The 23374-nt window shown below is 51.8% G+C and overlaps 8 protein-coding genes across 8 annotated transcripts; 5 read left to right on the top strand and 3 right to left on the bottom strand.

Moving 5' to 3' along the window:
- Positions 1-571: 571 nt before the first annotated feature.
- PG994_004639 (uncharacterized protein) lies at positions 572-1301 on the top strand (the record flags this gene model as incomplete). Its single annotated transcript, XM_066856048.1, has 3 exons — positions 572-760; positions 845-898; positions 1008-1301. The coding sequence occupies 3 exons, from the start codon at positions 572-574 to the stop codon at positions 1299-1301; spliced, it is 537 nt and encodes a 178-aa protein (XP_066718215.1).
- A 644-nt stretch (positions 1302-1945) lies between these two features.
- On the bottom strand, positions 1946-3208 carry PG994_004638 (uncharacterized protein; the record flags this gene model as incomplete). The annotated part of the gene is made up of 1 exon (XM_066856047.1): positions 1946-3208. One exon carries the CDS (start codon positions 3206-3208, stop codon positions 1946-1948), a length of 1263 nt encoding a protein of 420 aa, XP_066718214.1.
- Positions 3209-4208: 1000 nt separating this feature from the next.
- On the bottom strand, positions 4209-7009 carry PG994_004637 (nicotinate-nucleotide pyrophosphorylase -like protein; the record flags this gene model as incomplete). The annotated part of the gene is made up of 3 exons (XM_066856046.1): positions 4209-4267; positions 4321-4420; positions 4484-7009. 3 exons carry the CDS (start codon positions 7007-7009, stop codon positions 4209-4211), a joined length of 2685 nt encoding a protein of 894 aa, XP_066718213.1.
- A 4301-nt stretch (positions 7010-11310) lies between these two features.
- Positions 11311-13114, top strand: PG994_004636 (uncharacterized protein; the record flags this gene model as incomplete). The annotated part of the gene is made up of 3 exons (XM_066856045.1): positions 11311-11327; positions 11518-12777; positions 12832-13114. The coding sequence occupies 3 exons, from the start codon at positions 11311-11313 to the stop codon at positions 13112-13114; spliced, it is 1560 nt and encodes a 519-aa protein (XP_066718212.1).
- A 950-nt stretch (positions 13115-14064) lies between these two features.
- PG994_004635 (synaptobrevin-domain-containing protein) lies at positions 14065-14940 on the bottom strand (the record flags this gene model as incomplete). Its single annotated transcript, XM_066856044.1, has 2 exons — positions 14065-14346; positions 14833-14940. 2 exons carry the CDS (start codon positions 14938-14940, stop codon positions 14065-14067), a joined length of 390 nt encoding a protein of 129 aa, XP_066718211.1.
- A 4670-nt stretch (positions 14941-19610) lies between these two features.
- Positions 19611-20165, top strand: PG994_004634 (glycoside hydrolase family 76 protein; the record flags this gene model as incomplete). Its single annotated transcript, XM_066856043.1, has 1 exon — positions 19611-20165. One exon carries the CDS (start codon positions 19611-19613, stop codon positions 20163-20165), a length of 555 nt encoding a protein of 184 aa, XP_066718210.1.
- A 167-nt stretch (positions 20166-20332) lies between these two features.
- PG994_004633 (glycosyl hydrolase family 76) lies at positions 20333-21310 on the top strand (the record flags this gene model as incomplete). Its single annotated transcript, XM_066856042.1, has 1 exon — positions 20333-21310. One exon carries the CDS (start codon positions 20333-20335, stop codon positions 21308-21310), a length of 978 nt encoding a protein of 325 aa, XP_066718209.1.
- A 963-nt stretch (positions 21311-22273) lies between these two features.
- On the top strand, positions 22274-23211 carry PG994_004632 (aspartate-semialdehyde dehydrogenase; the record flags this gene model as incomplete). Its single annotated transcript, XM_066856041.1, has 3 exons — positions 22274-22379; positions 22480-22547; positions 22606-23211. The coding sequence occupies 3 exons, from the start codon at positions 22274-22276 to the stop codon at positions 23209-23211; spliced, it is 780 nt and encodes a 259-aa protein (XP_066718208.1).
- Between the last annotated feature and the right edge of the window lie 163 nt (positions 23212-23374).

The following is a 23374-nucleotide window of genomic DNA, read 5'->3' as shown; positions in this document are numbered from 1 at the left end:
GCTCCGATCTCTGATTGGCTGCGCAGCCAATTGTGTCTCATGATGGTTTCAGGATATGCTCTCTCATCTTGGAGGAGAGGAACAAGGACGTTGTTGGTATTAAGTTAGCTGAACCTTTTTTCGATTCGCCTTTTCGATTGATTGATTGATATTGTTGTATGTACTGTACTAGATACATGACTGTCATCTCGACTTCCTTCTAGCGAGCGAAGAGGAAGAAGTGTCAATTGGTTAGGGTTACCTGTCGTGGCCAGACCAGACCGACTTGGCAACTTACACACGATCGATCATCCCCGGCGACAAATCGAGACGACCGGCGACTAGTAGAGAGACCCTCACGAAACTTGCCTATCTATATAAAACACCCTAGGAATTCAAGCGCGGGGAGGATTGCTTTGTTCTATCTGAGACGGCATAGCCCAACGTCATACATCTATCTACCAGACGTTCTCCAGCACACGCGCGTCTTTTGATATATACCGGAAACCGCGCCGCCTTGTCTACTTCGGACACAACATACGTCACTCACTACACCTTATATCTCGATCGCACAGACATAAAGTGCTGCGCAATGCTCAGTTCAGCAGTGACGACGGCGCTGTGCCTACTCGTCGCCGGAGCGGCGGCGGGCGGTAGCGGCGGCGATTTCGTGGACGAGGTCCGAAGCGACTTCAAGATGGGCCTGTTCCCACGGCAGCAGGCGCTACAAGACAACATCCAGCCGTTCAGCGGCAAGGTGGGCGGCTTCTCCGCTGCAGCGGTATGTTACTCTCATCCTGCTGTTCCATGATGACGCCACGAGAGAGTCCTGCAGGCATACTAATACCATTGTCTCTATATACAGATCACACAGTCTCAAGATAAGAAGCGACCCTTTACAGTTAAGGGTGATACTTTTGTAAGTCATGCTTTCTTTCAAGGGGAGGAGACCTTCACCGCGTGTGGCTCTAGGAGACCAGCTGGTGTACGTGTGTGCAGGACCGTGACACTGACCCTGAATCGCATAGACCGATTTCAAGACCGCGGCGAACCGCGCCTGCGACAACCAGAAGAACGACTGCGCCAACGCGGCCAACAAGGACAAGAACGCCGGCTTCAAGGTCTCGGACTGTGACAAGCAGAATAGTGAGTTGTCGATTCACGAGAGTTTTATCCTGTCTCTATTAGTACAGTGGGAACTAACCGAATCCCGTCGCCTCACTACAGACGACTGCAAGGACGCCGTCGCCTCGGCTACGCTAACGAGCTTCGCCGTGTTGACCAGCTCGACGGCCGAGTTTGACATCTTCTGCGAGTCATGACGGCGTGATTGGCCGCGAGACGGATATAGACTCGGACAGTCCGGCCATCCCGTCTCTGGATCGGATGAAATTGTCGGGATATGGAACGAGGGATGGTGGGCTGCTGAGGCTCTCACCAGATATCGTTATTTCATAACAGCTTTTTGGGTATACATGAGGAATTATTACACATACGGCGGGAAATAGGGAAGATTTTATACCGGGTAAGGCAGTCAGTAGCCATAGAGCACAGAGGCTGCTGCTGCTGCTATGATGGATGAGACGGACTTCACGCTGCTGCCAGTCAAGGGGTTGCTTTACGTGATTCAGGTAATAACTATTAGCGGGTGCATAGGAGTTGAATTAGGGATTCCGGGATGCTTCCGATCGAAAAGTCGTTTAAGCAGATATCATGATATAAACAATGACGACCATGCCACAGAGCCAAACTATCGTCATATTCGAGCTATTGTATTGCGTTCCCTACCAGAGGACTCTAAGGCACCCCGCCTATCATCAAGGGAACTTGGAGTCTTGAATAGCAAAGGTCATCAACTTGCAGAATCGAGACCTGGAAGAACCTCGCATGGGCGGGCTTCGTTGTTCTGCTTGATATCTGCTGCTCTCTTCTCTCCATATATATATATATATATGTATATATATCTTCATGTATGTACCTGTCCCCCGTCACCGCCACTTGCAACCGATAAGTCCCCTCCCAGTCCCCAATCCTCAACGCTCCAAAGCCAATCCTCAAACGCCTCCTCCCCAATCTCCCCCACGTCCGGGACAACACTCGAACAAACCCGCCGCCGCCCACCGCCTCCCAACCCCAGCCCAAACGACCGATCCGCGCCAGGGTCCCGCGCGCACAGCCCCGCGCGCACCGCCGACGCGCTGTCGGCGCCGAGCGTGACGCGGTAGCGCGCCTGGTTGCGGGCCGCGAAGACCGAGGCCCGCGCCGCGTCGCCCAGGAGCAGCGTGAGCGCCAGCGCCGTCTCGTACGGGAATGTCACGTCGAGGCAGCCCGCGATGTCCCCGTCCTCGCCGCCGAAGCCGGTCCCGTCGCCGACGACGTCCTCCTCGGCCTCGAGGATGAGCGCCGCCGCCTCGCGGCACTCGGCGTAGCAGGTGATGGGGTCGTGCAGGAAGCGGTGGCGCTGGTTCGGCGGCTTTTTGATGTCGTTGACCGCGTTAGCGTTAACACTATGGTCATCATCTTCTTCTTCTCTACTACCTCCTTTGGGGAGAACATCGCCAGAGCTAGAAGAAGGAGAGGGAGACGAAGGCGGTCCGTGGTACTTGCGCCAGAATGCGGCAAGTTGCCTCAGCCGCGCGTCCACGTCGTCCCGCCAGGGCCCCAGCGCCAGCGAGCAGAGCGCGCAGTCGCAGGCGAAGCAGTAGACCTCGGCGAGGTAGCGCTCGCGGTCGTCGTGCGGCATGACGCGGTTCTCGAAGTAGGAAATGGAGATCTCATCGCCGGGGCGCAGGCGGCGGATCGCGTGCACCGTAAGCACTCCTACTCCTCCTCCTGTATCGTCATTCCAGGCCCAGTAGGCGCTGGGGGCGCACGCGTGGTTGAAGCGCGACCACCGCAGAAACAAGCCCGAGGCGCCGTCCTGCGCCCCCGACAGGGCCACCTCGTTGGTCGTGGCGATGGAGTAGTTGGGGTAGTCCGGGTAGAGGACGGCGTAGGAGCTGGCGAGGGCGTGGAAGGCGTCCCGCTGCGCTGGGTCGGGCAGGTTCCGGACCAGGGACTCCACGATGCTATTCTGCTGCGGGATGGGGTCATCGGTCATGGGGCGGATGTACAGTGGCTTCTCCATCAAGAGTCGCGTGCCGGGCTCAATGGTCGCGGTGGCGACTACGCCGTAGCCTTTGTTGGGTATGCGTCGTACCTCCCATAGCGATTCAGGGGTAGTGGCCATCTGGGGATAGTTGGTGTTGGTGGTGATGTTGTGACTGTGCACACAGGCCCGTATTAAGAAATGTATACTAAGAAAGAACAAATTGGCCAAGCTCTTTGGCATCAGAACTGCGCAGAATGGTGCCGAATCCAGATGCCCCTCCTGGAAGCAATGCAATACGGAAGGAGAGCAAGGGTCGTCCCAGCCGGCGTTCCTGATACGACTTGAAGGAGATGATTCCGTGTTGGCTTTGGGTCATAAAATTCAAAGTAGTGTCCGTAGCAGGGCTTTTGTAAGTACGAAACAGGCAAAGTTCATAGGTTGTCAGATCCTATCAATCAACTCAGCTTTGTTATTATACTCTGACTCTCACCAAGCTGGCTAGAGGGGGAGATAGTTGCAAGTGAACAAATTATTTGGCAAGAAACCCTGATGTACTAAAGCTTGGTTTTAGCGTCCCTGAAAAGTGCAGCAAATGGCACACGGGATTGGCCGCATCGGATCCACACTGGAATAATCACGACATCATCCCCTTAATAGCTGCGGCACAAGTCGTATAGCCTTTCTCGAGAATGCAAGACAGCACTGTTGAGATGGGCAAGACGAGCAAGCTGAATAAGTGCTCATTTCGGATTGGATTGACTTTCCAGTCCACACCACGGCCGTGCGAGCTGGATCTTACATTGATGCATGCTGCCATTGACTTTGTTACAAACCGAACTCCCTTTTCCTCTGATGGAGGAAGGAGGCTCACCGAGCCAATGGTGACGTTTGGCTTATAACTTACTTAAGCCAGTGAAGGCACCTCACATGGCAATGACTCTAGTACTCGAGGCAGAAGGAGAAGCATACTGTTACGGACAAGGCCCCAAACTATAGCTGGAACAGATATTTAATCCAGCCGTTCGATTCATCTAAACGTATAGAACAACCATAAAGTACCTATTTACAATAGACATCAACAAAAACAACCTAGGCTCCTAAACAAACCCATTTTTGGTAACATGGAATAATCAAACGCCTAATCCATCAATGGAATACCCTCGTATTCCGCGTACCCACGTGCGAGGTTCATGTTTTCTATTTTCGTCAGTTATAGGGCTGGTAAAGGGCGTGATGAAGGAAATACGTACGTAAGCACTGAGTGGCTGCTCCCTTGAGCAGGTTGTCGATGGTAGCACATATAACTACTCGCTTGCCCGAACTGTGGACAGCAAATCCACCGATCTCGACCTATAGACATATCATATTAGTCAGATGATCCTGGGTGTAATGACCTGAACAATGCAGACTTACACCGTGCTTTCCGCTAATCGACTTGACAAGGGGAGCCTCGCCAATAACCTTGACGAGCTTCTCGCCAGCATAGCGATCCTGGTAGATCTGGCGAATGTCTCGCGATGTCATCGTCTTGTTCAGGGGAATATTAATCGTGTGGTGGATACCCTGGAACCAAACGGCGACATGGGGTACGAAGCCGACAGCAGTGCCAAGCTGGTTGCTGATCTCACGCTCATGAATGTGGTCAGTCAAGCTGTACGGGACCAGGTTGTTGGTCAGGAACTCGACGTTGTTCTTGGGCGAAGGCTTGGTTCCGGCGCCGGAATAGCCAGAGACGCCGAAAACGGTAGGCTGGCCACCGAGATGCTCGACCAGGGGGGCAATGCCGAGCTGAGCGGCTGTAGCGTAACAACCAGGGTTCGAGATCCGGGTTGCCTGGGCGATCGCAGACCGTCGAATGAGCTCGGGAAGACCGTACGTCCAACTGTTATCGAATCGGTAGTCGGCAGACAGGTCTACAATGAGGCTACCATCTTCACGGGGAGTCTTCTCGCGTGCCTCGTTGATCGCCTCGACGTAAGGCTTGCAGACACCGTTAGGCAAGGCCATGACCCACACATCGATCTCGCCATTCTCTTCCATCTGCTTCACATCCTCAGCACTGAGATTCTCATAGATGATCTCCTTCTTATTGTATCCTTGTAGTTTCTGGCCCGCGAGCTCCCGGGATGAAACGTGCTTAAGGACAAAGTTAGGGTGAGTGTTCAGCAGGCTGATCAGAGCTTGACCGGTGTAGCCACGAGCACCAATCAAGGCAACACGGGATGGCACCTCGTTGGAGGCATGCTTCTTGCCATAAGGAGGGTTAGGGTTGGTAGTGGTGACATAACCACGCGCCTGGCCCTTGTAAAGAGCTCCGGCAGTTCCCATCACAGGCCGGCGAGCGAATGTTGAATAACCGCGGGCCTGGTTAGCAGCAGACCCGGAAGCGAACTGCGCCTTCAGGTTCTGAGAAGCCACTTGAGCTGCCCGGTGAAGACGGGCCTCCAGGTTTGACTCGCCCAGCATCGCGCGGCCGTGGTTCGTGAATTCCCTCATAAGGTCCATGAGACCCTGGCCCTCTTCGATTCCATACCAGAAGAGCACATCGTTACCGCGGACGATATGTCCATCGGCCTTCTCAAAAAACCAAGAGAGGTTCTCATCATCTGCCTTGACGGTCCAAACTAAGCTGGGGTATTCCTTCTTGATGGCGGAAAACAAGTTGTCGGCGACGTTGGTCAGCCATCCAGACTTGGTGATGGTGAGAGTCGCCAAGATGCCGTAGTTTTGCTTCTCCGATGGCTGAAGGACGACAGCAAGCGCCTTCATGGGCTCATCGAAGAAAGCCTTGAACTTACGCTCCTTCAAGAAATCCACATATCGGTCGACGGTAGCCCGAGAGTCCGTCAGGTCGCGATCGCGAATAAGAACGTCCTTGAGCTTCTGGAGGTCGGAGAATTCTGACACGCTCTCGGCGGTCATGAGCTTATTACCACGGCGGATCAGGGTACCCGCGCCGGAGTCAGTGAACAACTCTTTCTGTAGTTCAGCAGGGTGGATGATCGCCACGCTGGAAGTTCGCGGGAGGCTATCGAGCAGCTCCTTGATCTCCTTGATCTTGAGACGAGTACCGAACTTGCACCAGCTCTGGCTCATCAGGTGATCAAACTCCTCATCCAGGTTGATGGCAGAGATCTTGTTGCCTTCCCCGCCAAACAGACCACCCTTCTCACTGAGATAGACAACCTTCAGGGGCTCCAATATGCGAGCCAGTTCACCAGCGGCTACATCAGCGTTGACGTTCAAAACCTGACCCTCGGTCGTCTCAGCCATAGAGGTCAAGATAGGCAGGTAGCCACTTTCGATGGCACTCTCAATAGGATCCTTGTTGATGTCGGTGATCTTTCCAACAAACTTCCACTTCTCCTTGTCGAGGTAGTCGGCCATGAAAACGCTCGAAGTGATCGGTCGAGCACGAACACCCATGGACTCCAGAGTCCTGACCAGCTTAAGGTTCTCCGCAAGGAACAGCTTCCTAGCCACGCCAAGGGTCTTCCCGTCAGTGATGCGGATGCCCTCCTCGAACTGAGGCTCCACGCCCGCCTCCTCGAGCAGCTTGTTCAGCTGAGGGCCAGCACCATGAACAATGATGGGGTATAACCCAACATGGTAAAGGAAGGCCAATGACGAGCAGAGCTCCTCCAAGTGCTCAGTCAGAATGGCACCTCCAACCTTGATCACGGCAAACTGCTTCGACGAGACCGACGAGAAGTGGGAGAGATACTGCTGGACCTCCCGCTTGGAGCCAACGCTGTTCAAGACTTGGATCACAGCATGCCGCGCATCATAGTTGTTGGCTCGGCCCGGGCGAGTCGAGTAAGCGGCAGCAAGGGTTCGTCGGGTAACGATTGGCGCAGCGGCTCCGCTGATTCGGGTCGTAGCTGAACGGCGCCCGGCTCGGATAACCGCTCGAACGGCCAGACGAGACGAAGACAACATGGCGGCGGCGGCACGTTGCTGGTCCTAAAGCTCGAACACTGTCAGTGGGATGGCTGGGATAAGTGAAAAGAACAAAACGAATAAAAAGACCAGAACGACTAGAATGACTGATAACGGATACAACGGGAATAACTGGAAGAGCTCAAGCACTTGAACAGCTGAGTTCATCCCAATTTTCCAGTCACCCTGGTGTCTACAAATATGCAATCCAATTGAAGTCACGATATCCTAGCTGGTCGTACCTCACCCAACTTGCGAAAAGACGGTAGAATGGATCAATTGACGGGGCAATTGGGCTCAAGCGTATAGACTTACCTATTTATGCGACGAGGAGGTGATGTGAAGGAAAGGCGACTTCAAATCCGAGGTTCGCGTTCACATCGCAGGTCGAAGTTAGAGAGGGAAAAATTCTAGTTTATTAAGCACGCACGCAGGTTGATGTCCGAAAATCGCTCCTTCCAGGTACGCAGGCGCTGTGAGTGAGTCTTTGCTGGCCCGCTTAACCGCAACCTTGCCCCCCCTCCAAATCTGCCTATCGTGCTATCGACCGCTGATGCGCCAAGCCGAATAGGGCAAGGCTCTTTGGGTTTTAGTGATTCATAGGGTGTTCTTGATAGAAGTTGGAGAAACCTTGCTTGGTGGGCTGGTCTAATCCACTGAAGTTCTGAACCTGATTGCCCGCCCACCCCACAGCCTGCGCAACATGCAACTAGCAGATAAGTATATGAGGTAGCTATTTCTAATTATCTAACGTTGTACTGATTCAGAGCTTGAACTGACACAGGCAGAATGTCATGTAACTCATCCAGACGGCGGCGAAACGCGGAATGATTTCGGTGTTGTCCTGTACCGTTAAGAATAAACCTCATCCTTATACAGTCCCCGTCAGCTTCATGTAATGTGGAATGGGGTTAAAATCCTTACCAGGTCCAGCCGAGCCGACCTCGCCAGCATCTCATACAAAAATATCTCACCTCCAAACTTACCCTTTCGATAGCTGTGTATGCCCACCGGATTACCCACTCATGTAGTCGATCGCTCTGTACAGGTTTGGTCCAGTTACGGCGGCTCTTCCAGTTCATATTCTTGGACGTTGTCCGAGTGGCGCTTTTCATCTTATAGACGGCTACTTTACCAGAGCCATCGGCCAAGTGAGTGCCACCCCTGGCAGGTAAGTATATAAGACGAGCAGATGCCCTCTCACCAGCAATCCAGATCTTGGTGATTCAAGTATTGGTGAGCTTTCCAAGACATCCCATAAAATCTCTGGATGGCGCGGACGACAGCCTAGGTAGAGTACCCAAGGCACTCCTTTACTCATCGATAGGAGAGTCACGATTGACGAGGCGATATGATTCCTCTCTTCGCTTTATATTAACGCCACCCGGTAGCTGGACTACCACCCTGGTCTTCTTGGCCGCCAGATCGACCTTCTGATGAGCTCACTTAGGCACTGTTCAGTGTCGACGTTTAGACTATACGAACTGATGTTGGAGGAGTGGGGGGCTGGGTCTTTGAAAGGGGGAAGAGAACAGTCCCAGCTGAATAAAGGTGCGTGGGATTGACTGCGTTTTCTTTCTCTGCCTAGGTATAGTCTGCGACCCTTATCAGTAAAATACCGTATTTTCTTGCGGCATCGTTTCCCTGGAGCCTACTTCGATGTTACATAAGGTAAGAATGTCTAAAAATGGGATGCCGGAGGACCGCTATTGGTCCAATCAGACTTGGCACTGCATTTGTCGTGTAAGTGGCTCAGTGCCAGCATCCTGTTACCCCATGTTCTACCCCGGACCTAGCTAGCCCTTATCATGGAACAGCCAGTAGAAGTTCGATCCAAGGACCAGCACCTTTCATCTGCTCAGTAATTGCCCAGAAAACCCTGACTGATAACGAGCAAGTTGCCCTCAAATATATGAACCCAAAAAGAAGTCACTATACCCAGTGACTCCGAGACTCTCACAAACGTACCAACAAATATAACTCCCATGGATCGACGAAAGCTTCGTGTTAGCCGAGCATTTGTGTGATGGTAGGATGTCAAATTCTTTCGCGGTAGTATGAGGGTTTATTTGATGGACAAATGAGCCGGTTTTCTTCATTGAAGGTTGAAAATGACAAGCATATAAGGGGCACAGAGTTCTTCGCCGTCCAAACCCGTGGGTAGAAAAGATGTAGGACATCAGTTTCACGATCACTAGGTATGCCGAGAGGAACAGCACTTGGATAAATCTCCTGCAAGGTTGGCATAAAGCCTGATATTAGATAGAGACATGACCAACACACATTCATCCCCCCATCACCCGCCACAGATGGAAAAGCCGGCAACTTGTCCACTAACGTCAAGCAACCAAATCATGCGTGCAAAGTTGAACACATTTTCGACTCGGCCGGATTCATTCTTTGATCCATTAGCAAATGGGCCCTCAACCATAACCCTGGCCACGCTCGTGACGCGTGTGCACTATTGGACCGGCGTATCCCTCTACGACGAGCACAAAATCATCATGGAGAGAAAAGAAAAGGGTCCCGAACCTGGGGAGAGACTTGTGTTGTGAACTGACTGCCAGTGAAATCTTGTCCACAAACGGATTCGGGAAAGAGAAGAAGCGGCAGGCTTGCGATAGCAGAACTCGCGGCCAAGCCCTCCCAACGATCACCACCAGCGTCTTCATCTCCACACCACGCTGCAACAACGACAACATATCACGGCAAATTCTTTCTTATTCACCGCACTGGACGAACCAGCTACGGCAATGGAAAAGGGGGGTGTCCGTCCTGGAGGCAGTGTAATACCAGGGGAGGACGAAATGCCGCAGACCAAGGCTGAAGCCTCTGAGTGTGTTAGCACAAGAGAACCTCAGAGTCAACCCCGCCCACCCCTCGTGAACGCGTGCAATGGCGGGCCGGCCGTTTCAGAGAGCGTCTTTATGAGCACAAAATCATCATGGGGAGAAAAAAGAAGAGGAAAGGGATTTGATTATAGGAGAGAACGGAGATTATATACTGACACAGGCTGCTCGCTTGGCACGTGATGGGCCGGGCTCTTCACTAATCGTGTCAATGCCGCAGGAGCTCGTGAAACAGCTGATGATGTGAACAGGGTATATTATCTGCGAGAACACGTCAGTTGAGTGTTGATTAAAGACCGGAACAGAGAACGAAATGGTTGCAGAGCTACAGGCTTCGAGCTTCGCTGGCAGGAGGAGAGCGGCATACACCAGGCTCGACGAGAAGATCCAGAAGAGTCCAGAAGTAGGAAGCCCGCACGCGCGCACCGGAGGAGGAAAGAGTGGCAGTGAGATTTAGGGCTAATTGAGCATCTGAGTGTGTCAATTTGGGGATATCGGTTGCCAGGAACGCATCTTTAGGAAGGCCGGCTTGGTCTTAAGCATGGGGAGGGAAAATGAATCAAGCAAGCAGAGAGAAGGACGACTGGAGACTGTTACTTTTCCCTACCAACAGGCGCCACTGTCGCTTCAAAATAGCACATGTTGGAAACCCCCTCAGAAAGAAGGGGGATCAGAAGCCAGAAGGAGGTTTTGTACAAGGACAGTAGGATTTCGGGCCTGTGAATAAGAATCTCGCTGAGGTGAGGGTACTGCAAGCAGAAATTGAGGTGTCCGATGTAATCATGGTATTAATGCAGCCACCCCTTAAACTCGTCTCGATGAGGGCTTCCTCCAACGTTGTGTCGTCTACTTTTATGCATGTCCTCCGAAGCTCGTGGTTTCCAGTAAGTTGTATCAGAAGCTACGGCCTTCAATTTTGCTTATTGCTAATCTTTGGAAAGTTGAAATGGCCTGCACCGTGGACGCAGAAGTTCTATCTTCCGCCCTGGATATAACACGATTACTGGCTCAACTGAAGTTTGCCAATAGGCTGGCTAGATTGCATCGTACTGTCATCGCGTACTATATTTCCAGTACCAGCGAGTGTTTTGGAAGCGATTATGCAAATACGGTGGCTGGGTCGTTACAATATAGAAGAACCTAACCCCTGAATTCGCTGAGCTAAGTCGGTGGCCCAACGGACCACACTGCCTCTCTCTTATGGACTCTGATACCTGCAATGCGAGAAGTGCAAGCCATACATCTGGATTGCATGTGTACCAGAGCAGTCAATTGTATTTGATATGTAGCGTTGATGGGGGTACAATCTGCAAGGGAAGAGTATCTATTAATGGCATAGGCAGCCAGCGGTCATAGCCGGATAGGTAATAGAATAACCGCTTGATGCATTGGATCAAAGATCCGCGTACTACATTTAACAGATGGCATGGCATGTTCGACTGGCAACTAAAAATGGAAGCCATGTTCGGGTGACCCAGGTTGATTGCGTCATATGGAACAAGACCAAGTGAGGCAGTTGCTACCAGGCCATCAGATACGACCTCAAGATCTGACATCTGGATGAATAGACCTAGACTGACCAGTTCTTCACATAACACAACTTTCTTGGACATTACATGCCTACGAACCAACTCCTAACATTATGGTTAAAATAACCAGGCCCCGAATCGACACCTTCCGCTTGCAGCTGGACCCTGCCATGGAGGTAGAGTCGCCAATTCTCCTCGATGTAATGTGGCGGTCCACATTGCTATCCTTCGCCCGCGAACTCGGTAAAGGAGTATTGTTTTTCTGGGGCGTGTCGATGAGCGACCACAACATTGCCTTCGTACTCGTCGGTGAGTTCGGGCTACTTACCGTCACTAGGCTACTGATGATGATGGTGGTGATGGCTCGAGAACGTATGGATCTTGCTGATAGTGTTCGCTGCAGTCTGGCCTACCACCATCGCTCGACGTGGGTTCTTGTCGCACAAAATGGGACCGAACATGATAATCCCTTGTCTCAAGGCGCCCCCAGAGATGTTTCACAACACTCTAAATATGGAGGACTACCCCTTACTTTCCTCTCTGGAGGACAAGATTTACATGTTGGCGGCCCTCATCAGTCTCCCGGAGCCTGGCGGCAACGGAAGCTGCATCAGGAGGAACCTGTTCGTCTTCGCTTTTATGCCGATTTTTGGGAACCACTTCCGAATACCTTCGGCAAGTTCCAAATTCAAGCCATCGATGATAACAGCGGTGATGATCCAGAAGCTGCTGGCTGGAAATCCCATTGGGTTACGCTACTTCGGTATGGCGCCCCACATGACGAGCCGCACGGTGAACCGGCGGATATACAGTCAACAACGCCTACCACGTCGCTCTTCCGTCAACCAATATGGCAATACGGCAGGCCAAAAATTCCGCGGAATTTATTTTGGCGTACGAGCTTCTTTCCGGCGGGGAAGGCTGATACACATCCCTTCTTCTCCCGCAAAATGGGGTCTTATCTTAACCCTCGACAAGGCCCGTGGCAGATGGATACGTTCCTTGTCCACTATCCGGATAGAGATAATCTGCCGACAACTAGCGAGTTTGAGGGAACCATCCGCCAGATATCAGAGATTGATGGTTGCCGCCAAGTTCAATGGGGAGCCGCGACACATACATCCTCCTCAGTCATGATCATGCTCATCTGGCACGAGCCTGCTCCGCGCAAGACTCGGGTTGCATATGACTTGTTTCTCAAGACCGGAAAGTGCAAGTCAGCCGAGCTAATATCGTGGAAAATCCCACAACACGGGGGCATATCGTGGGGAATCCCACCTTCCAGTCGGGACGCAAAGCTGGTCGAACTCATCCGCTTTCGTTTACCGGGTGAACACCGTGGTAAGAAAGATCGTGAGTTATTACGATATCTTCTCGAGCGGTTCCGCCTGTAAGTAGCCCATCCTCGTTGTCTGTACTGCCGCTGCTGACAGTGGTTCAATAGCACGATGCAACTAACTGCCCTCGAGGGGACAGTTATGTATAAACCGATAACAGTCGAACCAACACTGCTTGTCCAGCACTACGCGACCCTGGATAGCCTTACTGCAGCAGTACAACAGCAAGATGTGGCATTGCTAATTGACTGGCGTAATCAAGAAGACCGGAAGAAATGGTTGACGGGGTTCATGTCTCACCCTTACAACATGATGGGTCACCATGCCCATATACTCGGCTGCATCTGTCCCAGCGAGGATGATATCAAGGTGTGGTCGGCAAACTTGTAAGTGCTGGACATTCATTAAGCGCGCGGCATCAGCAGCTTGCGTCGATAGTTGTTACCCTCGTTCATTCCATAGTGTAAATAGCTCTGGTGTAGAACTCACCGGCTTTCTGGGAATATAAGTTGTTGTAATCCGATGGCTAGTTCCGTTTGTGACAGTAGCGAGCATCGTAATATTTTCTCACCCTACGAGCTATTCCGCTGCCAGCCGGTAGCGAACTGCTTTGCTTGGTCGTGGTATAAATGACCATTCAGGGATCTAATGGTATGTAGGTTATCCGATGTCTTGAACCCCTGAACTCTTGACCCCTTTCGACTGACGAGTAGTAATTGCCATGTAGGTACACAAAATTCAGTGTACGAGTGATTGCCTATAGTCGCTGCTGTTGCACGCTATCATGTTCCAGTACATTGCGCCGTATCACGTATAGATACTCTGTACAGGTTATCATATCACATTGATGGATATTTAACATCATCGCCACATGCTGCTTTCACACATATCATAAGGTATGTCAATTAGTCGGGAAAACGCCCCGTCTCGCCTCGCCTCGTCATCATACATACAGGGCCCATTCCTTTCCGTCTGCTAAGTATATCTGCTCGGGGTGTGTGGGTGGGGGGTATCGAGCTGGAAGCCTCGTATCAACCATGCATTGCGTGCCAAAGCAGAAAAACAAGACGTGAAAACACAGCGGCAAAAAAATAAACTCCATCGTTCTGTAGAATTCGTAAATCCGGTGACGAACCGCCAAACGTGTGTGTGCTCGAAGCCCGCGAGATTCAAGCCGTCATCGGGTTTTTATTTGTAGCGTCAAAATCGTCCTCGTTATCTAAGTCCCCTGGACTGTAGCCAACACTGCCTGAACCTCAGGCAGAAAGAGAAGAGATCCTTCGCTTAGTTTTTGTGCTGAGTCGCGACAACTAAATAAAGGAAGATGGACGGTTAGAAACTCATTCATTCAACTGTTCGAGGACTTTAGTGCAAGTTGGTAGGCACTTACCAGCAGGGACCACAATCACGAGGATGAGGATGATGATACCGATAATGAGGCACATCCTCATCTTCATGTCCTTCCACCACATTTGCTTGCGCACTCTGTTGGCGCCGCGGCGGAAACCTTGAGCCGAAGTGGCGAGGTTGTCTGTCTTGTCTTGCAAGTTGTCGAGTCGCTCGCCACGTTGAGAGACCTTATTGATGTTCTCTCGCATCACACCCACAGTGTCATCGATTTGCTATTCAGAAACCCAGAGTCAGTTGTTTGGTTCCATTATGTTTGTGAAACGCTTCGAGTGTCCTCTGGATCGTCGTCGCGAGACTCGGCCGAGCGACAGAATATAATTTGCTGTTCGCAAGGATTGTGATCCCCTCTGGAATTGATTGCTCCGCAGATCGCGCCCATCGCGTGGATGAAGCACTCGATCGGTCGGCGACATCCAGCTCAGCTGGAAACCGCATCGCGCGACCGAATAGTGCATTCAATATAACCACAGAATAAGATGCGCATCCTTGAATGCTATTTTGTTTGTGCGAAGGTGACATCGCAGGCGTTTGATGGTGCCGATGCAGTCTTCCCGTGGTATTAAGAATTCATGACAGGTTGTCATGTGAACGCTCGGCGGTGATCAGATAGTCCGCGGAGACAAAGGCGGCATCGACATCTCGCGATCCAGGGACAAATCCATCTCGGAATTCAAAGGGCAAATATGAAAGCGACTTACCGCTTGCAGCGCTTGTGTCCTGGCATTGCCGCCTTGCTGAGGAGCAGCGCCGGCCTGGCCGCTGGGGATGTAGGGATCGTAGGGGGCTTCTTGGGAGTGGGACGCCATTTTGAGTGATGGAGGATCGAAGACGGAGCGAATCAATCGTAGAGTGCTCGAATTTGTGTTGACAAAGGTCGGTTCGAAATAGTGATGCTTATGCGATCGGTGGTGGTGGTGATGGAGGGAGAAATCGGGATTGCGTAGTATGTAAAAGGGAAGAGAGAGGGTTGGGAGATGGTGAGCTACAATGGGCGAGAGAGAGGTTGTTCTGGGAGGGTCCGGGAGGGTCAGGGAGGCTAAGGTGTGAGTGAGAGTGGCAGAGTGGTATGCAAGATTGATGGGCTGGGTGCCTTTGACCTTGGACTGGGTCTGGCTGGGCTCTCTTGGGCTACTCCGGGGCTGGGTTCGTTTGTTTTTGGCTGGGGCCTGGTGTTGAATGGACGCTCAAAAGTTACGGAGTAGGTAGCAGCAGTAGCAAAGGAAATGGAGTCCGAGCTTTTCCTCGACAATGACCTCAAACAGGGACGGTCGGAGGTAGGGGGTGTCCTTTTCCAATGGTTTGATGGTCTTAACACAGCGCACTTATGGAATGGATCACCGGGCAACCGAAGGGGTCTCTTCTTTTTTTCTCTTCCGCCAAAGCAAGCACATATAATAGCTCTGTTCACAGTGAATGGAATCTAGGTATTATCGAGTCCCTTCTGGTCCAACTAACATAGCATCATTCCCCACTGAATTCACTAGGAGTGTTCTTGTTACCCGGAATACGAGATAACTCAAGATGGTGGCGGCTTCGGCTTCCTTCGTCCACCGTCCACGCAATCCCCAGACCAACGTGGCTAGGCGCTTACTCCTGCCGCTGGAATGCGAATGCGGCAGTGCCTCAACTACCTTTTCGGCTTCAACTGAGCAAAACGGATTTGTCAATCCCATCACCGGGCTATTTGCCATCCATATACACGTGAGCATCGAATGCTTTGGGGTGACAGGAATGAACTCCCACGAATCCTGGTCACATCATCGGACTTACGTTATTATTGTCATGTTGCACTACGGATACCTGCACTCCAGCTGTTGATTCCAATTGCCCAGCCAGCAGCCAGCACTCAGCTCCGTTCACTCCACTAAAATAGATGGTCAACATGATCTAGCCAGGGTCACCTTATGCATCGAGAACAAACAACAAGCACTTGAGAGTTCGACTAAAGCCTCCAATATTACCTAATACGATGTAGACTTCTCTGTAGTCAGACGAATCTTCCCATGTTCATTGAAACGTAGTTACCATGTGTTCTCAGCTATGGCTTGCATAAGCATCTTCTCTGGGGTCCCTGTCGATCTTTTGGGGATGGTTTGTATGGTGCTGCTAAGCCACACAAGTCGAATCTTTGATCGTTGCAGTTCTGTTTCATCATTACTCGTCACGAGAAACGACCCAGTAGCCCAACATTAACCTTGTCCCACCTTCTTCCTCTCCTCTCATAGGCTATGTTTCGACTATATATGACAGTTGTTATGCTTGTTCGATTGTAAGGTAATCATAGACAGCAGATGGCCAGATATCACGTGACTTACTAACAGAAAACTACCTTGAGATCCGTATCAAGCAGACTGCTGCAGCTTTTCTCGATATTCTTTAGTATACTTCGAACATAAATTCTTGGACACTTGAAAACCCGCAACTACAGGTGCTCCAATGACGATAGTCCATTTATGGATTCATCGAGGCTTTCTATGCAAGAGTAAAAGGTATAGCGTGTAAAAGAAGTTTGGGATATCTAGGCGGCCGGCTCCATCAAGGGTCAAAGTCTAGAGGGCAAGGAAAGTATATTTAACCTATCTCTCATTGATGTTAGGTAGCGATATTTCTCCAGATGGAGGCACTCGAACTGGATAAGTACTTCTAGGTCATCAACTATGTAGAGTCACCGCTTTTCATAGTGAAGTTCCTGCGTACGGTTGATGTAACTTTCCAGAGCCTAGACGGGGGGCATGAGTTAAGCTGTTGCGTGATGATAGTTGGGACGTCATGCTCGAGGATCAAGGCTTTCCGACCATCTACTTGTGAGTAGTATCCACGATCCGAGAATACCCAGACTTATCGAGCTTTCTCATGTCTGCCGTAGTTGACAACGATGGAAATTGGCTTCCCTGTCCTGATTATCTAAAGAGTCGAGAAGGCGCCGTAATAGAACGACATCGGCAAAACATGCGTGCTAGATACAGTACATAGTCTTAATAAAGACAAGCGATCAAGAAAAATGTAGGGAGGTTTGAGAAAGAGGACTGCCATGTTCAACTTGCCTTGCCTTTCTAGAAAGCTACGTATGAGACAGCTCTTTTCCCATCAGTAATGAGAACTTACCTGTCTCTAAGATCGCCCAGGTTCGTGGGGTTTTGGCCAACTCCAGTTATCTCAGCACTGCGCTAATGATGGCTTGGTTGTTGGCCCATAAATAAACTTGGGTGTCGTATGGAATCCATCAGAATATCACTCGGTCGATCATGGTACGGGAGGGCCCGAGGTAAAGAGGATGGATCAACGTAACAATCCTTACTGGTCTTTTCGTCTGCCCTGTGTTGTGTTGTTTTGTTTCAAACACCTCGGGACATGTAGCTTGATGTGTTGCAAACCCTACTTCTCTTAAGCTAAACAAACGCCAAGGCGGCGGGCAGCTAGGCAATATTTCATGCCTTTGGTGCCCAAAGAGTTGTGGTATACGGAGTATATATATCTCCTTATTCAAGGATCAATACTGGCGGTAGAGTCAGTCGCCTTCGCATATAGTTGCTGCTTATCTCGTACATAGTTCACAGCTTCACGAGTTTGTTCATCTTCGACGCACGCCATTAGGTAGGTAAGTAAGTAGGCCACGGTACATTCTTATTTGTCTTGTGCTCGGGAGTATGCAGGTTCATGACAACGAACGCAGCCTGCATTACCTAAATCGAATGAAGAAGAAGAAGAAGAAGAAAGAAAAAAAGAAAAAAGAGTTTACAGCAAACAGCCTCAGCTGAGCGCTAGAAATCCGTTAATACCACCGGTGCGGTCGCATACTTTTTCGTACCTTAGAGTCAGCTCTTTCGACGATGAGGTGAAGAGGTTCCAGCCTGAGCGGTAGCGTCATTCCTTCAATGTTGTGAGCTCTCTCCAGACCCCAGCCGAGCTAATGTGGGCTCTGCTCTCTCCATTGCCACCCCGCTTTGATAAACCCAGCCCTGTGGGATCCCCGACGAACACTTCGGGAAGGATACTTGTCGTCGAATGAAGAAGCCATACCTAGCAGCCTAGGGTGTCACCATGTCTTGAAAAAGGTGCCTTACATACATTTATTGGATGCGAGCACTTTGTCTTCCTGGCAAGATTTAGTTGGGCCTGGAAGGTAAGCAGAGCCTGGTCTGGCCAAGATGCAAAGGGAAAAGGCAAACTCGGGCGCAGATGGAAGCGTCCGGCGGGCCGCACCCTCAAGTGTTTCTTGTTATGGTGGCGTTTGTTCATAGCGAACTAACAGTCCGTTCGTAAAGGCGCTGGAGCACTCCCACTCCGGGTCAGCCGGAGGACAATGTGACCCTTTGGGACATGCGAGATGGCTCTGGTGGTAACCTACATGAATGGGTATGTACTTCATCAAGACTCAAGATGACTCGCAAAGACGTGGGGAATGGTCAGAAGTGCGTCACCCTAGCGCGGGGAAATGCAAGTACTAGTCAAAGGTGCATTTGATGTGTGCGTGTGCTTGATGCTGAGTTTGTACGTAGCATGTAGTACATACATACAAGCAGAGAACGACGGACAGGCCTATGTATTGACGTATGTTCATACATACATACATATGATATGGATGTCTGTCCATCCTTCTTGTTCTTGGAAGGACATCGACTTCCCGGGCAGGCTGGGCTTCTTCTTTTTCTCCTTCCCCTCGTGACTGTTGGATCCATCTTCTTGGCTTGCATCTTGTGTGTTTCCTCATGTTCCTGTTTCTCCAAGCACTTGGTGCCACCGAATCTTGGTGAATCAATTTTGCTTGTGTCACATGGGCAGGCACATCGTTTGATGGGAAAAGTGGACGCAAGTTGTGCCTCTCTATGCGCTGTTGCGAAACCTCTGCTGCAACCGTCAAAGGTCTCTGATAGGATCCCAATATCTCACGACACCAATACACCTATCTCACGTTGAACCGGCTACTCGCATTTTCCAAGAGAAAGATATTGCCAGCTTGGACAAGTACTACTCGGTCATTTTAATTTCAGATGCATCGGCTCGGGGTGAGATCTTGTTTCTCTGTTCGCTGTAATCTTTACTTTCAACAAATGAGCGTCCCTGGGTCCTATAAGGTATAAGACGATCTTCACGATTGCCAAGCGCATCACCACGGAGCCGGTATCATGCGGCTCACTCGGCAAGCTGCTCATGGCCTGACGGCCACACTGCTGGTTGCCAGCCGATTGGCTTTCGGATACCAGCTTGACATTAATTCAGAGGGTAAGGACAGGATTCCGCGCAAAAGTTATGGCGTGAATATTACTGACAGACAATTTGTTACCAGACTCCATCAAAGATATATCCAAAAGCATGGCCCAGGACCTGATGTCCCTTTACACCGGCGACAAACCAGGTGGGACTCCTGGGCTTCTTCCACAACCATACTACTGTAAGAATCTTCATGCTCTGGTGAGAATGAGGGTTGCTAATAACCAGCGGCAAAGGGTGGGAAGCTGGTGCTCTTCTTGGCGCCATGGTCGACTACTGGTACTACACTGGCGACACGACTTACAACAAAGTTACCTCGGAAGGCCTACTGTTCCAGGTGGGCCCAAATAACGACTATATGCCACCAAACCAGACTTTGACGGAAGGCAATGATGACCAAGGGTTTTGGGGCATGGCTGTCATGACGGCAGCCGAATACAACTTCCCGAATCCTCCCGCGGGCCAGCCGGGCTGGCTGGCATTGGCACAGGCAGTTTTCAACACCCAGGCGGCCAGATGGGACACGGAACATTGCAACGGCGGTTTGCGATGGCAGATCTTTACGTGGAATAACGGTTTCGACTACAAGAACAGCATATCCCAGGCCTGCTTTTTCAACGTAGCCGCACGCCTCGCCTTGTATACCGGCAACGCCACTTACGCCGATTGGGCCATTAAGACCTGGGATTGGATGGTGGGTGTGAAGTTCATCGACGAACACTATTACGTGTATGATGGCGCGCACACCCCCGACAACTGCACCGGCATCGTGCCATATCAGTTTTCTTACAACCCTGTACGTATTCCCATGTCCCAGTAAACTTGCTCCTGCATAATGGTATCTTCCTGCGCCTTGATACGCACTCGAAAAGGTATCAGGATTCGAGGATACATGAGCTAACTCAAGAGGCATAGGGGGCATTTCTCCTCGGCGCTGCAGCTATGTATGCGTATGCAAACAACCTGAAGCAAACTGACAACAGCGCAATGTGGCACGAAAGGGTAGACGGTCTTTTGAACGGTACCGACGTATTCTTCCACCAAGAGAATGCGACCTCGCCAAAGATCATGTTCGAAGTCGCCTGTGAGCCTGTCAACCTCTGCAACGTGGACCAGCAGTCCTTCAAGGCCTACCTCAGCCGGTGGATGGCGGCCACCACCAAGTGGGCACCCTGGACGTTCAACCGCATCAAGCCCTTGCTCAAGAACTCGGCTGTCGCGGCGGCGCAGCAGTGCACGGGCGGCGACAACGGCCGTATGTGCGGGGTTCGATGGGTGAACAACTCGGGCGTGTGGGATGGCACGACGGGCGTGGGCCAGCAGATGTCGGCCATGGAGGTTGTGCTGGCCAACATGATCGAGAAGGCAGAGGCCCCGGTCACGAACGATACTGGAGGCACCAGTGAGGGTAACGCGGGCGCCGGTGGGTCGGATATCGGACGGACAGATCCCCATGGGGCCTTTTCGACCTCGCCGATCACGACGGGAGACCGAGTAGGCGCCGCATTCTGTACTGTCGCCGTCCTCGGCGCGCTGGTCGCGGCCTGCCTTTTCATGATGGCCGACGAGACTCAATCGGCTCGCGAGAACTGGCAGGATGTACGGGCTGCCTTTGCCGGCGGCGCAGGAGGAGCGAGGGCCAAGCTATCGCGGAAGAACAAGGATGCAAGCCATGACGAGAAGGGGAAGGGGGTTGCCGACTACAGCCCCAACGGATCTGTGGAAAAGACTTCCCACTCAGCAGACGGGATCTTCGAGAGGGGGCCACCACCAACAACGACAGACCCGTCATTACAAAAGCTGAGCCGAGCAGCGACAGGCGGTTTTACTTCGCAGTACGGCTCTGCCTTGAGTGCTCAAAACGAGGGAATAGAAGGAGTCAGCAGTCGTCCGCAAAGAGAGAGTGGATCGAAACACTTTTTACGGAAGAAAAGGGCTAGGTACTTAGACTCTGTGGTCAATTAATTTACATGGTGTTGGTGGTGGCCGTCATGAATTGCATTAGTCAGTTTCGGCCAAAGTTGCATTGTAAGTTCTGGTTTCCATCTGGATGTCGTGCTTGACTAGTAGTCCCCTATCAATCTATATATTGGGTGCAATGGGTTCCTGACCCGTTTCGTCGTGGCCATTCCATGAAAAGTAGGCTGCGTATGTGCGAACACGAGGTTCATCCTCTACAGTCAACCCATGGATCATCCAATATTTCTATTACCTGAGCGCTCGCCGAAGGCGCAAACTTCAAGCACCCACCTACAAGCTCCCCGAACATGACCTAGGTAAGGATTATAGGGAACTTTCTCGTGGATATGCCTTCCCGGCGATGCAGAGAAAGCATCTCCGAAGCCGGGCCGTTTTCTTGTCGCGGAGAACGCGAATACCACAACGGCGCAGAGTTGGGAAGTATAGCCTCTTTCTACACTTGCATGTCCGGTTAACCTAGTCACCTAAGGTCTATAGCGGCGGCGACCTCCTATATTGAACTACGATGAACTAAGAGGACTAGTATAAAAATCAGCTAATGAAGAAACATACGACTGAGTTGGGTCTTTGACCCCTCGTGTCCGATCACGGGGCAGCTAGTTAAGCTATAAGTTTTTGGAGGGGCAATTGGATGAATCAGGTCATAATTATTTCTTTAATCGCAGACATACATCTTTGCCACTTTTGAAAGGCCAATTTGCTTGACAATCCTGGTCACAGTCACAACATCAGACCGATCAAGCGAACAATACACAAAAACGAAACGATGGCTCCGACAGAGTTCCCCAAGAAGAAGTGTGGTGTGCTGGGCTGCACAGGATCCGTCGGCCAGCGCTTCATCCTGCTTCTGTCGCAGCACCCGCACTTTACCCTGCACGCCGTGGGCGCCTCGCCGCGATCTGCCGGCAAAAATACAAGGATGCCGTGCAATGGAAGCAGGCCTCGCCCATGGGCGCGGTGGGCGAGCTGGTTGTGCGCGAATGCAAGGCCAGCAAGTTTGCTGATTGCGACGTCGTCTTCAGTGGCCTCAACGCCGAAGATGCTGAGAGTATAGGTATGTTAATGCGCCTGGTGTCTCGCTAGTAGCATTTCCGTGTACGGTTCTGTGAGAGAGATGGACGAAGGTACACTGACTGATGCGCATCGTCATGCAGAAATGGAGTTCCTCAAGGCCAACCTCGCCGTCTTCTCCAACGCCAAGAACTACCGCCGCGACCCCCTTGTGCCCCTTCGTCGTCCCGACCGTCAACCTGCCGCATCTGGACCTCATTCCTCACCAGCGCGAACACCACAAGCTGCAGAAGGGCTTCCTGGTGTGCAACTCCAACTGCGCCGTCATCGGGCTCGTCATCCCCTTCGCCGCGCTGCAGGCCCGCTTCGGCCCCGTCGACCAGGTCTCGGTCGTCACGATGCAGGCCGTCTCGGGCGCGGGCTACCCGGGCGTGCCGTCCATGGACATCCTGGACAACGTGGTGCCCTTCATCTCGGGCGAGGAGGACAAGCTGGAGACGGAGGCGCGTAAGATCCTGGGCGCCATCAACGAGGCCAAGACGGCGTTCGTCGAGCAGGACCAGCTCCGCGTCAGCGCCGCCTGTAACCGCGTGGCCGTCCTCGACGGCCACACCGCCTGCGTCTCTCTCAAGTTCAAGAACCGGCCCGCACCCAGCGCCGAGGAGGTCAGGAAGGCCCTGAGCGAGTACGTCAGCGAGGCGCAGAGGCTCGGCTGCCCTCGGCCCCCGAGCAGAGCATCAAAGTCTTTGGCAGCGACGAGCCGAACCGGCCACAGCCGCGGCTGGACCGTGACCTCGGTCGCGGGTACACCGTCAGCGTGGGACGGGTGCGCGAGGACGAGAGTGGCATCTTCGATATTAAGTTCGTGGCACTGAGCCACAATACCGTCATCGGAGCCGCTGGCTCCTCGATACTGAATGCTGAGGCCGCCGTGCTCAAGGGATACATCTAGAGAAGGATATATAACGAAAATATAAGATACATATCACTGCATTCACTGGCGTTGGCTGTTGGCAAAATAGATGAGCTGGGTTGATT

Source organism: Apiospora phragmitis (genome assembly GCF_038363925.1).
Source record: "Apiospora phragmitis strain CBS 135458 chromosome Unknown utg000005l:1.0-4161743.0:1.0-4166827.0, whole genome shotgun sequence".
NCBI classification, from domain to species: Eukaryota; Fungi; Ascomycota; class Sordariomycetes; order Amphisphaeriales; family Apiosporaceae; genus Apiospora; species Apiospora phragmitis.
Note: the sequence above shows the minus strand (reverse complement) of the source record. Positions and strands in the feature narration are given on the sequence as shown.